This window comes from Larus michahellis, chromosome 10 (genome assembly GCF_964199755.1).
Source record: "Larus michahellis chromosome 10, bLarMic1.1, whole genome shotgun sequence".
NCBI lineage: Eukaryota > Metazoa > Chordata > Aves > Charadriiformes > Laridae > Larus > Larus michahellis.
The window spans coordinates 8,471,727-8,487,430 of record NC_133905.1 but is presented as its reverse complement, the minus strand read 5'-3'; the positions used below and the strand labels follow the sequence as shown (position 1 = coordinate 8,487,430).

Sequence of the window (15,704 nt, the reverse complement as noted above, 5' to 3'; positions counted from 1 at the left end):
GTGCTTTGATGTCCCTGGATGAAGGATGCTCTATAAATGCAAAGTAAGTATTCTAATGTACGTAGTTTGTTTTCTTTTTAACTTAACAAAATCCTTAGCAGCCTTTCTTTCTTTGACAGTTTCCATAGCTGGTGGGTTTGTTTCTGCTGTGCCTTAGCAAAACAAATTTGGGGTTTCGCAGTGGCATATGCTCAGCGTGTTCCTCAGCTTCATGACCCAAGCAGTCCCCTTGTCGTCAGCACTGCAGAGATACGAGTGGAAATCTGCTAAAAATCTCCCTTTCTGCCAAACCGGGTGGTGGGGAAGGGTGGATGTTAGGGTCGGTTTGGCGAGGAACCATAAATTGAAAAGAAAACTGCTTGCAAGCACTGGAGCAGCCCTGCTCGCAGGTAGCTCTGAATGAGGCCAGGGAGCGAGCTGAATGCAGAGTAATTATTCCTGAATAATGCCAGGTTTGGATATTTATTCTGGAATAAAAAGTGATTTCTTGCTGTTGAAGATAACTCCTCGTATGAGCCACCTCCAGCAGCCTGCGAGCTCCCCTGCCAGCCCTGCGTGACCTGCCTCTGCGTCCCCATCCCTCCCGGTGACCCGCGGCAGCTTGTCATCCCGCAGATGCTGTGGGGCCATGCGGGCAGAGAGGGCTCCTCTGGGGAAAGCCAGCCCAGGTGGTGCTTTCTAGGCCAAAGCCCAAAACCTACAGCGAGGGGATAAAGCTGATCAGAAGCCACTGCAAAGCAAGTGTCGTTTGGGAAAAGCCCTGCGAAAGCTGCGGGTGGTGAGTGAATTGCTGCAGTGTCTGAGAGCCGAGGGAGCATCTCAGGGGGTTCATCCCAGCCATGGCAAAGGCAGAAAGCTGTATGCACCGGGAAAACAGTTTGCATCTCTCTAGCCAAGCGCAGATTTAAGGAAGCCATCCAGCCCTCTGCTCCTGCCCAAGCATCCAGAGGCATCCGGGGCTGCAGAGACTCTCCATCCCAGCCAAGCTTTCCCTTACCTTTACCTTCACCTGCTTCTTCCCAAGCTGTTCGATGTCACCGTGGCTATTTCGGAGCTGATCCTTGGCCAGGGAACCCCATCCCAGTGCCTGGCCCGGCCCTTGAGTACACGTCCCAGGTGTGGCAGTCGGAGGAGAGAGGCTGGGGTTTGGGGTGTGCTTCCTCTCCGGGCTGCCACCGGGCTCCTCCAGCGCCAGGGCACGCCGTGCCCCACCGCCGCTGCCTTTTTAATGGCTGATTTTTAATTATACGCTCCGAGACGAAAGAGAAAAACCAAGCCTTCCAACAGATTTTTATCTGCTCTTTTATTTCCGCAAATTGCTGGAGAAAAAAAGCCCGGAGGGTTTTGATGGAGGTGGGGGGGCGCTGAGATAGCCGGCAACACGCAGGCTGCCGGGACGCAGCCTTTTTAACCTCCCCTGCCGAGGCAGGTGCCGACACATCCCCGCAGCCGGCGAAACATGCTAACGCTATGGAGGCTGACCGAGCAAACGGTAACGAGCTTCGCCGGGGCTGCCACCCCTCTTTCTCGAGGGAGAAAAGGCCATAAAACCAAAGCAGCGCCTGGCTGCGTTTCCCCGCTCGAAATCATGGGGAAGACCCGGCGCCCACTGGCTCAGGGGGTGGCTGCTGGCCGGGCACGGGGACACCAGCGCGGCCGGGGAGCCCCACTGCAGTCCCCTCTCTTGCTCCGTAGGTGCACCAGTACTACAGCTGCCTGCCCGAGGACAAGGTCCCCTACGTCAACAGCCCGGGGGAAAAATCTCGCATAAAGCAGCTTTTGCACCAGCTGCCGCCGCATGACAATGAGGTTAGTGACCAAAAAGTGTCCCGGGACATCCTTGGGGCTGCGGGTGGGGAGGGGACGCACCTCTTGGGCTGCTCTCGTTGGAAGCACGGCTGGTCCTTTCTCAGCCCTTTCTGCCTTTTGGGGCGGGCTGTGTGTATGTGTGTGTGCTTGGAGTTTGGTCCTGTTGCTATTCAAGTGCCGTATTTGCTCCCTGCTTGGATTGTGTTGGAGGCGGGGAGGGAGTTGTTTGTTTCTAAAGTTAACGTTTTAAAAATCATCTTTCTTCGGGTCTCTGAAATGAAAGCGCTTTCTCAGCCCTCAGAGGCCAAAGCCACGTTAAAAGTGGCTTGAAATGCCATTGAGATCAGCTAGAGCCAGAGCCGAAGTTGTAAAAGCCTTTTCCCAAGCGCTGGTTCCAGCTCACCTTGGGAGTGGGAGTGTGTGTGCCGAGGAGGGCTTTCTCTCGGCCTGGGAGAGCCTGGCAAGCCGGAGGCTGAGTCAAGACCAGTCAGAGCAAATAAACCTCCTCACGTCTTGCAAGAAAGGTGTGAGGCAGCAAAAAGGGTCTGGTCTTTGACGTCCTGTTCTCGCCAGTGAGAACGTCGGCTTCTGGTAGCCCGCAAAATTTCCCTGTGTAAACAAAAAAAAAAAAAGAGTTTCTTGCTGCTTTCTGAAGAAGCCGCTTTGGAAAATACGTGCAGGTAACTTGTTTGATCTAGGTCAGATTTTAATGAGTTTGCCTGCGCGTGGCTGGGTGCCACAGGCACGGCGTGGTGCTGCCAGCACCGGGGGAGCTTCAGGCACCGGGCAGGGGCTTCTTCCCGGGCACCCTCGAGCTCCTACCTGCCCACCCACCTTCCCTGGCAGCCACTGGAAACACACAGCCTCCGACAGCTGAAGAACATGGGAATAAATGCCCAGGAGTGCTGCTGCTGCAGCCTCTGCTGCTGCTGCAAGCTGGAGGCACGAGCCTGCGTGTGTTTTCTGCAAATGGGCAGATTTTGCATCCCCTTTCCCCTCGTGCTCAGTTTTGCTCCTTTGAAGATTCCAGACCTGTTGGGTGCTCATGGGAATAATCCTGCTGGGCTCTCCGTGAGCCTGCTCTCCAAAGTAACGGAGGCTGGATTGGGCACTGGTGCTCCACGTGGCCACCTTGGCTTGTCAGTCGTGTGCTCTGTTGAGATGCAATCAGCCAAGAGCTAAGCCTGCTAGGATGACAATAGCCAGGAAAACCTCACAAGCTTTGGGGAAATTGCATCGTTCACTGTTTATATCCTTTAATTTATTTCCTTATTACCTTCCAACGCAGAGGTTTCGCAACTATGCAAACTTGACCCTATGCTGGAAGAATAGTTGGAGTTCCCAAATAGCTGGAACTCCCTCATTTACACAGGGAGAACTGGCTGCGCTCTAGAAATGCCAATAAGATGTTTTGAAGCCGCTGTAAGACCTCTGCCATAAGGAGAAAGCAGGGAAACCATCGGTCTGATTGCTGGGTCTGGGTAAGACTCAGAAGACCCAACTTTTAAGACTTTCCTACAAACCTAGCACCCAAAGAGCAACCTTCCTCCTGCCCGTTCTTCTCATCTCTACCTCTTGAAATTTTGGCCGAGCCCTGGGCTGAGTGAAGCCCAGATATCTGTGTTTCTCCAGCCTCCCAAGCCAAGGATGGAGTCCATTTGGGTAACCCCCGTGGAACTGTGGCTCGCTGGCTGGGGAGCCAGGGACACCCCTGACACCGAGTACCGCTTGTGTTTTTTAGGTCCGCTATTGCAATTCGTTGGATGAGGAGGAAAAGAGGGAGCTCAAACTCTTCAGCAACCAAAGGAAGAGGGAAAATTTAGGGAGAGGCAATGTCCGGCCGTTCCCTGTAACCATGACAGGAGCCATCTGTGAGCAGGTGAGTAGCAGCTGATGGACTGGCATCAGTGGGTGGCTTTTTAATCATCAACGTTAAGTGAAGCTCATGGGAGGAGTACCTGCCCCATTGTCCCTGCCAGCTTTGAGCTCTGGGGCCCGTCGGGGTATATGCCAAGAGCACCCCACAATATTTGATGTGGAGCAGTCACGCCAGCTCCTGGCCTCATGCAGGGGGAAAGCTGTTGATATCCTGTCCATAAAATGGGGATGAAAAGAGATTAAGAGGCATCAGAAAGGAGCTGTGAATTAGCACCTTCATCTGCGGCGCTTGCGAAAGCAGCTGGCTGACGACGGGCGGCAGCGGGCTTGCCGGCCCCCATTAAACACCGGTTTTTCTGACAGTGCGGCGGCCAGATCAACGGAGGGGACATGGCCGTCTTTGCCTCGCGAGCGGGGCATGGCATTTGCTGGCACCCTCCCTGCTTCATCTGCAGCATCTGCAATGAGCTGCTGGTCGACCTGATCTACTTCTACCAAGATGGGAAGATCTACTGCGGCAGGCACCATGCTGAGTGCCTCAAGCCCCGCTGCGCCGCCTGCGACGAGGTAAGAGCCAGCTCGCCGTGGATGGCACCAGAGGGTTTCCCTTGCCAACTGCATGGTATTTCCCCTCCGCCCGCCCTGGCCTCTGCACGGAGGCACACATGCAAAACACGATGGTTGGGCTTTGCCAATGGTTCGTGCAAGCTTTTCGTGGGGTTTCAGGTGAGGATCTCGGGGATTTTTAGTTGCAGTCTGCCTGAGTCTGTTCTGAGATAGGTCCTCGTCCACACGCAGGGAGCTGGGCGGGCTTTCCATAAGCGTTTCCAGTAACAGCCCAGGCCCCGTGCCGTGTGATTTTAGCCCAGCTGTGTGTGGTGGTCCTCTCCCTTCTCCTCTGTCTCCCCAGAAGAAGCATCTGGGGGGAAGAGCGCTGTGTTTCCTACAAGACGGTAGTGTTTGAGTACACGCCGAGCTGAAATAGGCTTTAAGAGAGGAGATTAACAGGCTATAGCAAGCTGAACAAATGGAATACAAAACAAATATAGAAAACCGTACAGAGTCTGCTCTGAGTGTTTCTCAAGTGTCAATCTCTGTTTAAAAGGCTGGTGAAGGAAATTGTTCTGGCTTTTAAAGCTATGTGGAAAACCATATGTACTATAAAATACCATGTCCCATCTATGCAAGCGTGTAATAGTAAATATCCAAGGCTATATGCACCTCAAATGTAAAGAACATTGACGTATGTATCCAATTAAATTTGTAACGTTACCAGTGAAAAAACAACTCTTAACCATTCAACTGGCCCTGTTTCCTTGTGGCTTAGGCTGGGTAATTTTTTTTTCATGTACTTTTTATCCTTGCAAATTCTCGTGCAAGTCTTTCATTCAGCTCCTTCTTTAACACACACTTCTTCCCCTGAAACATCCGGCACTAATTGCGAGAAAGAGTAACTCAGGGGTAAGAAGAGCTGCAGGGGAAAAGCTTTTGGTGTGACCTGTGCCGGGGCAGAGAGCCGGGGAGCAGAGCTGAGGCACTGGCTTGGCTTTGGGAGCGGAGGTGGGTGGGGATGGGCAGCAGAGACAGCAATAAAGCATCTGCTGAAAACATTTTAGATGGCTGCTTCACCAACCCACCCTTAACAGCACTCCGTGCCTCAGTTTCCCCGCTGGTAAATGACTGTGATCATCTTTATAAGCACATGGGCTGGGGCAGAGGTGATGTTGAGGACCAGGTAGCTCCATCTTCTCTCCCCTCCAGAGAGCTGCCACTTCTCCTTGTGTTTTCAGTCACCCTTTGTACTCAGGTCCCTGTTTCATAGACGGGTAAATGTGTTCTAGTAAGTGGCTGCTCTGTTCTTCAAAAGTCCACCGGATCGATAGGTTGTATATAAGTGTGTTTATTACCCTGATCGACCCCTCCTGCTGATGGATGTGCTTACGAGCATGTTACTGTGAGCTCTGCCTTAACGCTTTGTAGTCTGTGCACTGACACGATCCAGAGGTATTTGCATTTTAATGGATTTCCTTAAGAAGTGATGGGTGCCGCAAGCCAAACCACAGGAGTTTTCCATGCAGGACCGGGGGGTTAGCTGGAAAATTTGCAGGTTGTGTGAACAAAGGGACATAGCTGCTGTGAGCGGGCAGGAGACACGAAGGTTGGTGCCCATATCCCAGGTCCCCTCTCTGACCCACTGCTCCACGTTTGTGTTTTTACCCCCCAGATAATTTTTGCCGACGAATGCACCGAGGCTGAAGGGCGGCACTGGCACATGAAGCACTTCTGCTGCTTTGAATGCGAGACGGTGCTGGGAGGGCAGAGGTACATCATGAAGGATGGCAGGCCCTACTGCTGCAGCTGCTTCGAATCCCTCTACGCCGAGTACTGTGACACCTGCGCCCAGCACATCGGTACGTGCCCCAGGGGGAGCAGGGCAAAGCCTCTGCTTGGAGGGTCATTTCTGGCAGCAAGAGCTGTCGTGTTAAGGCTTTGACAAGGACTCAAGGCTGTGAGCAGGACTGCTGAGGTCTGCACCAGCCCAGCAGCATACGAAGACGCTCATGCCCCTCTTCCATCCCACCAAGGAGCTGGCATGGTCATTTGTTTGGTTAAACCACTGTGTATCCCTTTATGTGGTCAGAGAGGGAAGGACTATCAGAGAGCAACCTCATGAGTTGTTGCAACTAGTGAAGGCTTTCTCTGGCCTATTGTAACACATGCTTTTTGTCCTTTAAATCTCATTTTCCTATAAACAGCCTGGCTCTCCGAGTCACAGATTCTTCCCACCCAAGCTTGCCAAAGGATGCTCATGAGTTAATGAGCTACTGACAGGAGAGATGCTAGTTCATTAGGCACCATTATTGGTTTCGTTTGCCTTTTTTAATCAACCCGCAGATAGATGTTCTCAGAAAGAAAGAAGGTAGTGCATCAGAGTCAACCTACCTTTCTAGAACTGTGATTTAAAATGTGTTTTATACTGGGGGCTAGCTGTCCCATCAGCTTGCGCGGGGGGTGGCCAGGCAGGTGGGCTGGGAAGCTGCCTCACTGCTCTCTCCGATCCTGTTTGCCACTTGGCTGAGCATTTGCACGCACTCGCGGGCGGGCGGGCAGCCCCAGCTTTGTCCGTGGAGGTGAGCTCATGTGTTCAAATATTTCATAGGCTGCAGGGAAAGAAAAAAAAAAAAACAACAAAAAAACCCAACCAAACAAAAAAACCCAACAAAAACCCAACCAAACAAAAAAACAACAAAAAAACCAAAACCGTTTTGCTCTTGTGCAGCGGCCAGATGGCATTGAAGGGGGGGCGGAACTTGGGGCTTCAGCAAAGCACTTGGAGGACGTGTTTGCTGTGACCTGCAGCACATCCCTCCTGAAAGCTCGGCTGTGGAGCAGTGAAGAAGCAGCTGTTAATGCTTCTTGCACGCTCCCTTCTCTTGTGCTTCCTCCATCTGCCGTCCTCCCCTCTGTCCACCCATCCGGAGCCTGCCGAATGTCAGGTTTTTGGGGGCAAAATGCCTGTTTTGGTGCATATCTGCACATTTCCAGCAAAAGAGGAACTGCAGCCATTTTGCTGCAAGTTGCTGGCTGTAGTCACTGATTTATGTGCCTAAGAGCCACATAAATCAGGGGTGAGTGCTTAGGACTTGCAAGGCTTGGGTTGGGTAGCCAAGGCTCGGAGTCAGGAGGCTGCGCTCTTCCCCTGCGAGATGGCTTCGGGGAATTGGAAAAGGAGCTGATAAAATCCCACCCACCGTCTTGTCTCTCGTTTGTCCACAAACGTAGCACTCCAGTCTATATGAAAGCATTTTGCTCATTATAAGGGGAGAAAAAAAAAAAACCTAACACCATTACACTAAAGAAAATTTAGCTTGGAATAAAATGGACTGTTAACGTACTGTTCATTTGTAAATTATCCGGCAGCATTCACCCCCCTGCCCCGGCGGCACGGCTGGGGCGGGTGTGCAAGCATGAGCTGTGCACGCGTGTGGCTGGGCACCCCACCGTGCCGGCCAGCCTGCGCCCTGCGCCACAGTTTCTCAGGTAACAGGGGCTTTTGCTGTGAACAGCAACTTAAACAAGTGAATAAAGCTTGTAATTGAAACCTCGGGAGGTTTGCTGGCGGCTCTGACCATGCAGCAGGCACGTCCTCCTTGGGGCTTCGCTGGCGGGGGACAGACTCTCTGCATCAATTCCTTTCCTTAACCCCAGGGGGGCTGGTGGGGGCAACCCAGAAAATTTGGCAAGGGTGTGCACTCAGATCCCTGGGGGCAGCTCTTTGCACTCTCTTTTGGAGAAGGGGCCCCAGTACCCAAATTAAAGTTAGGCTGGGGCTGTGTTAGCGGTGAGGGACAGGGATGTCATCTGCTTTGTTACATACTTAACGAAGGCAGCACAAATTCCTCATTATGGTTCAGTTGGAGGCTTTTTTAAATAGGCAGTGTATTACTGCTTTGACTTCAAGGACTTTATGGAGAACTTCTTGCATTCCTTTGCTTTATGATCGGAAATATCCCCATTTAATACAAAATAGCTGGAGGCTCGGTTCTGCTGCCTTTCCCAGCATTAAGTAACTCCTGAGCAAAGGCCTGCAGCCTGCAAGGAATTATAGAATGGTTTGGGTTGGAAGCGACCTTAAAGATCATACAGTTCCAGCACCCTGCCCTGGGCAGGGACACCTCCCACCAGCCCAGGTTGCTCAAAGCCCCGTCCAGCCTGGCCTTGAACCCCTCCAGGGATGGGGCAGCCACAGCTTCTCTGGGCAACCTGGGCCAGGGGCTCACCACCCTCGTAGTGAAGAATTTCTTCCCGATATCTAATCTAAGTCTAAACTCTTCCAGTTTGAAGCCATTACTCCTTGTCTTATCACTACATGCCCTTGTAAAAAGTCCCTCTCCAGCTTTCCTGTAGGCCCCCTTTGAGTACTGAAAGGCCGCCATAAGGCCTTCCTGGAGCCTTCTCTTCTCCAGGCTGAACAACCCGAACTCAGCCTCAGAATTAGAAACAGGCTTAACTTCACAGGTTGGAGAAACCCTGCTGAAGGGCTTTCAAGAGCGAACACGGGTGCGTGTCGCTCATAGGGGATGCACATGTTAAGTGCAGTGCGAAGCGATGTGCGCAGGCTGACTGTCACTGTGTGTCTTCTCCCTCAAGGTATCGACCAGGGCCAGATGACGTACGACGGCCAGCACTGGCACGCCACCGAGACCTGCTTCTGCTGCGCGCAGTGCAAGAAGTCCCTGCTGGGACGGCCCTTCCTGCCCAAGCAAGGGCAGATCTTCTGCTCCAGGGCCTGCAGCGTCGGCGACGACCCCAATGGCTCCGACTCCTCCGACTCGGCCTTCCAGAGCGCGCGGGCCAAGGAGTCCCGCCGCAGCGCCAAGATTGGCAAGAACAAGGCGAAAAGCGAGGAGGGGGCGCGCAGCCCATGCAACCAGCTGCAGGTCACCTCCAACCGCCTCTCCACCGACGTGGACCCGCTGTCCCTGCAGATGGATTTGCTGAGCCTGGCCAGCCAGACGCCGAGCCTCAACAGGGAGCACTTGTGGAGGAGCCGGGATGAGCTCTATCACTACGGGGGCAAAATGGAGCAAAGTCAGTCCCAAAGCCCTTTGCAGCTTCTCAGCCAGTGCAACATAAGGACCTCCTATAACCCCAGCCAGGTCCCGGGCTCGCAGCCAGATTTATGGGCAAAACATTTCAGCAACCCAAAGAGGAGCTCCTCGCTGGCCATGAAGGGCCACGGCGGCAGCTTCATCCAGGACTGCAGAGAGGACTATTACTCGGGGAGGCTTCGCTCGCAGGAGAGCTACAGCGACATGTCCAACCAGAGCTTCCCCGAGACCAGGGGGAGTCTCAAAGTCCCCAAGTACGAAGAGGAGGAGGATGGCGGGATGCCGACGCCGCAGTGCCGCACCCGGCACCCCATCAACGCCCTCAAGTTCACAGAGGACCTGACGCCCACCGAGCAGACTCCCCGCGGCTCCATGGAGTCCCTCGCGCTCTCCAACGCAACAGGTATGTCACCCCTGCTCCTGTCACCCTGCGGCCACCCTGGGACCTCCTCCGTGTGATGAGGTCCCATGTGCTCTGAGTCAGTGCCACAGCAGGGGTCTTACCCATTGTGGGGGTGACCAGCAGCGTGGGGACCACGGCTCGGGGCTGGGGTGCCTGGCAGCCCCCGCTCGCTTCACTGGCTTGTTTGCCAAATGCAGGGCTCTATAGATGGCTGGCCTTCTCTGTAGCTCAAAACAAATGTTTTCAAGCTCTTTAATCCTCCCCTTTGTGAAGAGGGGGGGGTAAAATCAAGGCCAGCTGCTCATGCACAGGCAAATTCCAGCATTCAGCACTTGAAGGGCTGCTGTCAGCTGCCCTTGGGGGCTAAAAGTATCTTTAAATACTTTGAAATAGGCCCAGTTAACCCCCTCTACATGTTGCGCCGTCCTTGAGCACGTGACCAGTTAAAAGAAATTCCTCCCCCTCTGTGCAGGGCTCTTTTTCTCCCCTTCCCCAGTCCTCTGGTAGAAACTGCAGGGAGAAGACAGGCGAGATGCTCCTCCCGCCGGGCTGAACCCATTTCTCGTGAGCGCATCCCAGGGTAATATTTCCCAGTCCTCTCGCCCCAAACGTGTTAGGGTTTCATTTTGCGGCCGCGGGGATGGCTGTGCGTGCACGGACGTGTCTGCGCGGGGCTCTGGTCCGCAGCTCGGCGCCGGGGAGGCTCAGCGCCCTGCACACACCGTCCTTCCGCAGCCTGATGTAGTTTGCATTATCGGACAGCTGGGCTGGGAAAAGAAAATCCTGAGCCTGGTTTGCTCACCAGAGATACTGCCTTGCTTTTTCTTTGCCGCTCCCCCGGCTTTTCTCTATTCCAGCTAAGCATTGCTTGGATTCAGGCAGTTCCTGCGCCTGCCCCCTGCTAAATGGAGTCCATCTGTCTTGCTGTTACCGGTGCGGCGTGTTTGGTGCCCGGTCCCGAGAGCTCCCCACGGGATGCTGGCACTGGGGATGGGGATGCACCGTGAGCATCGCTGGGTCCCCAGCGAGCTGAGCACCGGTGAAGCCGAGCCCCGTGCTCTGCCCTGCCTGGATGGACAGGTTTGCTCTGCTACGCCCATACCTCCTATGTTTGTTTAGGGAAGCTGCCAGCCCTGTGCCAAGATGTGAAGTGATCTCTGTGTTCAGCTAGGATCTCCCTGACCGGCGAGCGGAAAAGCAGAGGGGGAGAGGAGAAGCCTAATGAGCTGGAGATGGTTTGGCTCGAACAGCCTCGGATACACACAGAGGAAAAATAGATGTGAAGTGGCGAGGGAGTTGGGAATTGCTCTTCGAAACAAGGTTCTTGGGAGCAAAGCCCCACATGTCCAAAGCCACTTGTGTTTCTGAAACTGTGTATTGTGTAAAAACCCGTCAGTACAGAGAGTCTTAAGCAACGTGGAGTGCGGATGAGCAATCCCTGCGTGCTTTGGTGTTGGAGTGTAACAAGTTATCGGGGATACAGGTCGAGAGGCGAGAAACATGCCAAGGCCTTCATATTAGACTGAAAATCATTCTGTCTTTCATTTTAGAAGCCCTTTTTTAAAATGCTGGGAGGGAGATCTTCCAAAGGCATCCGTCCTCCATACGTAGACAAAGTACGAATTTCCTTACAGGCAGCGCCTGCCTTAACGATGCACTGCTTTCCTGCGTTCTGGAGCAGATCCTCAGCATGATGGGACTTGCAACGAATTTAAGCAGTTCCTCTGCAGAGTGAGGTGATAACATTTTTATTAATGTGCAAGATCTAATAATTTTCCTTGCTCTGGGACCTGGCTCAGCTCAAGCTGGGGGGCACTGCAGCAGTAACAGGCAGGGCCGTGTGTGCAATTATGGAGGACACAATTATCATCCTGTTTAATCAGCAGCATTTTGAGGACAGGGAGATTTGGTGGCCTGACTGAGGTCTGTGGGAGAGTGAGTTGCTGAGCAAACACCCTTGTGAAGCATCCCCAACACATCCCGGGTGTCCAGCTCGCCCCGTGCCCCGCACACCCCAGCTCTGCTTTGTAAGAAGCTCCCGGGCATCCGGATACGAGGTCCCTTTGAGCTACTGATGCTGCACAGTTGCTCCACCTTATAAAGTGAAATAATTCGTACCGCATCCTTCCAACATTTTATGGCATCGCTGAAAACGTTTTTTTTTTATAGGGAGCTGGAGGGCAAACAGTCCCTGACCTGCAGAGCACACGTTAAAAGCTGGTCCCTCCCTGGCAGCAGTTTTCGCTGTGATGTTTCTATTACGACGTAACTACTAATTAGCCAGAGATGTAAGAAAAAGCAGATAATGCATGAGATGTGCAGCGGTACTCCCTGTCCTCTGGCCAGAAAGCTGCCTCCTGAGTGCAGGTGATATTTGTAACGCATTCAGTGCCGGACGGGGCACCCACTGCGGGTGTCAAGACCTGCATGACCCCGAGTCTCCTGTGGGACCCCAGCTTTTCACCTTACCAACCAGGCTCGACTTAATCGCTTCAAAGCCGGTTCCTCATGGGTTGGTGACACTGTGTTAATCCTGGCCGCTTGCCCTCAAAGGGCTCAGCTGTGCTCTGCTGTCTCACGGTGGGTAGTGGTGCATCTCCGGAGTGACAGAGGTAGCCGTGACCCTCCGTGTGCTTTGTTTCGGGGTTTGAGTTAGATGGAAGTGTCTCTGCCGTCCTCTGGTTTGTGCTTGTGTAATTGCCACAAATGCTGATGTGATTTAACCACATCCACTGGGAAAGGGCAGAGTTCCCTGCTGGTGGAGGGCACCTCTCCTTCCCTTCCACGTTCCTGTTTGAAAATCCCTTCTCTGCCATCAACCAAAGGCTATGCCACGCTCCAATCCACTTCGTCGTCTTCTTGAAGGCTGAGTCTTCCTCCTGCCCAACGTGGCAATTAGATGGAGAGGCAAAGAGCAAAAAATACTTCCTAGTGCGTTTTCCAAGAGAGAGCTCATTTTTGCTGGATTTTATATTATCTTTTGTATTTTATTTCCTTTGGCTGCTTTTGCTTTGTTTTTGTTTTTGTTTTTTTTTTAATGGCATTAGCAACAACGCAAAACAGTGGATGCTGTAGCAATGTTTACCCTAAAACTCCCTTCATTAAGCAATCAGGACGATGCTAAAATGGAGTTTGTCCAGGAGGCTTTTCTCATGAGGAGGAGTCTGATCCTACCAGAGGTCAGTCACTTTCCAGAAGCTGCTGGGTCCATCACAGCTCTGCTCCCAGTGCTTGTGCTCTGCCTTGCTCTGCTTCTGCTTGTGTTGCCCTCTAAAAAGCGCCTTTGCAGGTGCTGTATGTGCCTAGCAGCTGAATTAGAAATCAAGAGCTGATCTGTGCTGATTCCAAGCAGTCATTTCCACAAAATGCCAGCTGGTCAAATAGCCCACTTAAGAAAGTACCTGCGGGCTAAATGTTATTCTCTGCGAACAGGCTCTTTGTGTGCAGCTTGCAGAGAGCAGGCGTGCTTTGGAGGTAGAAGTTGTGTCGAACAGTGATGCTTGTATGCAAAAGGAGAAATAGATTTCAAGTATTCCTTAAGAAAGTGAGTTTGGGTGAAGGTAACAGCCTCATCTGTCACAGCCGTAAATCCAGGAAAAAAAGATGTTAAACTGATGCCGTTACAGGGTGGAATGTGATTTCACATGTATGGCACACGTTTCTCCCGTCATCTGTGTTGTGAGATGGCCAAAAGCCCCAGGTAGCTTGGTTTTCCAGGACTAAACAACAACTGTGATACACCCAGAAGGCAGAGAGGAAAAAAAGGTACGAACACGCACGTGGATCAGCGCTGATCCCTGCGCATCGGCGTTGCAGAGTGACCTGATGGCATCCTCTGTCTCCAGTCCCGTTTTCTTCCTCTGCCTGAGGAGGGGTTGAAAGCTGCAGAGGAGAAGGAAAAAGCCCTGTTTCTCAGAGCCAGGGTATATTTTCCAAGAAGCGTTCAATGCACAAGGGCTGGGGAGCAGCTCCTGACCGCCCTCAGGAACGGCAGTGAGGGGCTCGGGGGCTGGTCCCCGTCCCCGTGTCCTCAGTGGCACTGCATCCCGCGGGGGCTCCTCTCCCCCCTGGGCCGGAGAGGGCGGCTGCCTCGGGCGCTTCAGCTGAGTTACACAAGCCAGAAAATGACACATTGACTGTTCCTGACTTTTTCTAAGAAAAAGGAGGCTCCCAGCTCTCCAGCACACTCTGACACCCTTTTTTCCCCTAGATGCGGGCAGCGTAAAAACTGCTTCCAAGTTGGCAGATGGGATCCCTGGGAGGATTTATTGCAGTTTGGAGACCCAGGTATAACATTTCCGAATCCAAGCAGGGTCATTTCGAAACCCGGCGTGTGAAGACAGAGGTTTTCCATCCCAAAGGGCCGATGCCGAAACATTATAAAACTGCCAGGAATGTTTCTTCTCCCCCTCGCCCGCCTTTTGCTGCTCAGCAGTGGGAGGTTGGGTGTGCTTACTGTGGGGGCCAGCTGGCCTTCGGCGTCACACATGGAAGTGCCAAAGCACGTGGGTAACAACCAAACCAGAGGGAGAGCCGAAATGGACTTGTGGAAGGAGATGTTGGGGGAAGCAATAGTACATCATCCCCATCCCAGCCCGTTGGCATCCTGCCTTGTCTGGGGAGGGCACAGGAGCTGGTGGTGCCGATGAGGGGGTTTACGAGGGGGCTTCTAAGGTAAAATCCAACCCCTTTCCCAGGCAGCACCCGTGTAGGGGCTTCTTTCAGCGAGACAGACAGAGGGAGTGATTGCGTGGGAAATACGCCCTGACACCCTAGGGATGGCACGGGGGGGGGGCACACCGTGGGAGGCTGTCAGGACCGCGATCTGCTTGGCAAACGCTCTGCTTTCCCCCAAATTGTTTACTTTCCACGATTTCCACTTACATAAGGGGTCTGCTTTATTTCTGCACATCCCGAGGTCGCTCAGAAGGGAGATGAGGCTGAGCTATAAACAAAGCCTTTGGGCAGGCTGTTTTTCCTGAAGTTCCTTTTTATTTCTGGGTGTTGAACTTGAAATAAACCCTTTTTCAGGGGTGGTGAGGATGTGCCCGCCTGGTGCTATGGGAGAGAGAAGGCTCTGACACAGGGGGCTGGACACGGGGATGCTGCACCGTCCCCTCCTGTACCTCTATAGCTTCACTTAAACACTGGCTGGGCTGGGAGCAGGGTTTTGGTGCCAGCAGACACCTATGTGGGGCTTGAGTGGTGAGGACTGCGATGTGCAGGTGTGTGTGTACGCTGTGGTAAATGTAAAGGCAAGAAGCGAGTGTCAGCGTAGCCCTGTTTGTGTGCAGTATCCTAAATCGGGGCATTTTGCCTTCCCCCTCCGGGGTGAAGCAGAGGATGCTGCCTCTGCGCTGGGATGCTGGCTGCGGCGGGGCTTCACCCCGTGTTAGCCCAGCTTCGCGGGGAGTTTAATTTAATGGGGGCTGGGAGCTGCTTTCCCTCACCGGGGGGCTTCATTCCCAGCCTCACACCCGGCGTACGTGCTCTCTGCGGCCCCTCTGCTGTCGTTTGCCGAGTGGTCTAATAATTCATAATTAATGCAACTTGCAGCCCCGGTTTAGCAGAGCACACGGTGAGATTTAAGCGCCTGCGAGTGCTTTGTTGTGGCAAGGTTGTAGAGGTGAAGCTTAGGAGGAATATCTTCGTGCTGTCGTTTTGCTTATTCGGTTGTTATTTCCCTTGGCGATGTTTTATGGGATAAACACGATTCTTAATAGGGGTGGGGAAGGACTTCAGAGGGGATCGTACAGCATGTTCTTAGCAAACCTTAATGTTAACTAGAAACCTGCTTTGTGTTCCCAGCACTGGAGCCAGCTCGAGTTTTATATCAAACGCCCGCAGACGAGCTACAGCTTTCACTTGTGCTCATCTGAAAGGCACCCGTTTCCATGGCTCCGGGGTGAAATATTGAGCCTGGCAACCCCACGCAGCGGAGAACGGCAGCAAAATAACCCGCTGTGTCCACGTGCGCCGCGGTGCTGGCTCCAATCTGGCCG

General features: G+C 53.1%; 1 protein-coding gene across 3 annotated transcripts in view; it reads left to right on the top strand.

Annotated features, from left to right (window-relative positions):
* PRICKLE2 (prickle planar cell polarity protein 2) overlaps positions 1–15,704 on the top strand; it is a 111,084-nt gene that overhangs the window by 86,968 nt on the left and 8,412 nt on the right. For all 3 annotated transcript variants that reach the window (XM_074602588.1, XM_074602589.1, XM_074602590.1), the window contains 5 exons: positions 1,696–1,809; positions 3,551–3,688; positions 4,051–4,254; positions 5,912–6,098; positions 8,839–9,702. In XM_074602588.1, coding sequence (XP_074458689.1) covers positions 1,696–1,809; positions 3,551–3,688; positions 4,051–4,254; positions 5,912–6,098; positions 8,839–9,702 — 1,507 coding nt within the window. The remainder of the gene's footprint in view (positions 1–1,695; positions 1,810–3,550; positions 3,689–4,050; positions 4,255–5,911; positions 6,099–8,838; positions 9,703–15,704) is intronic.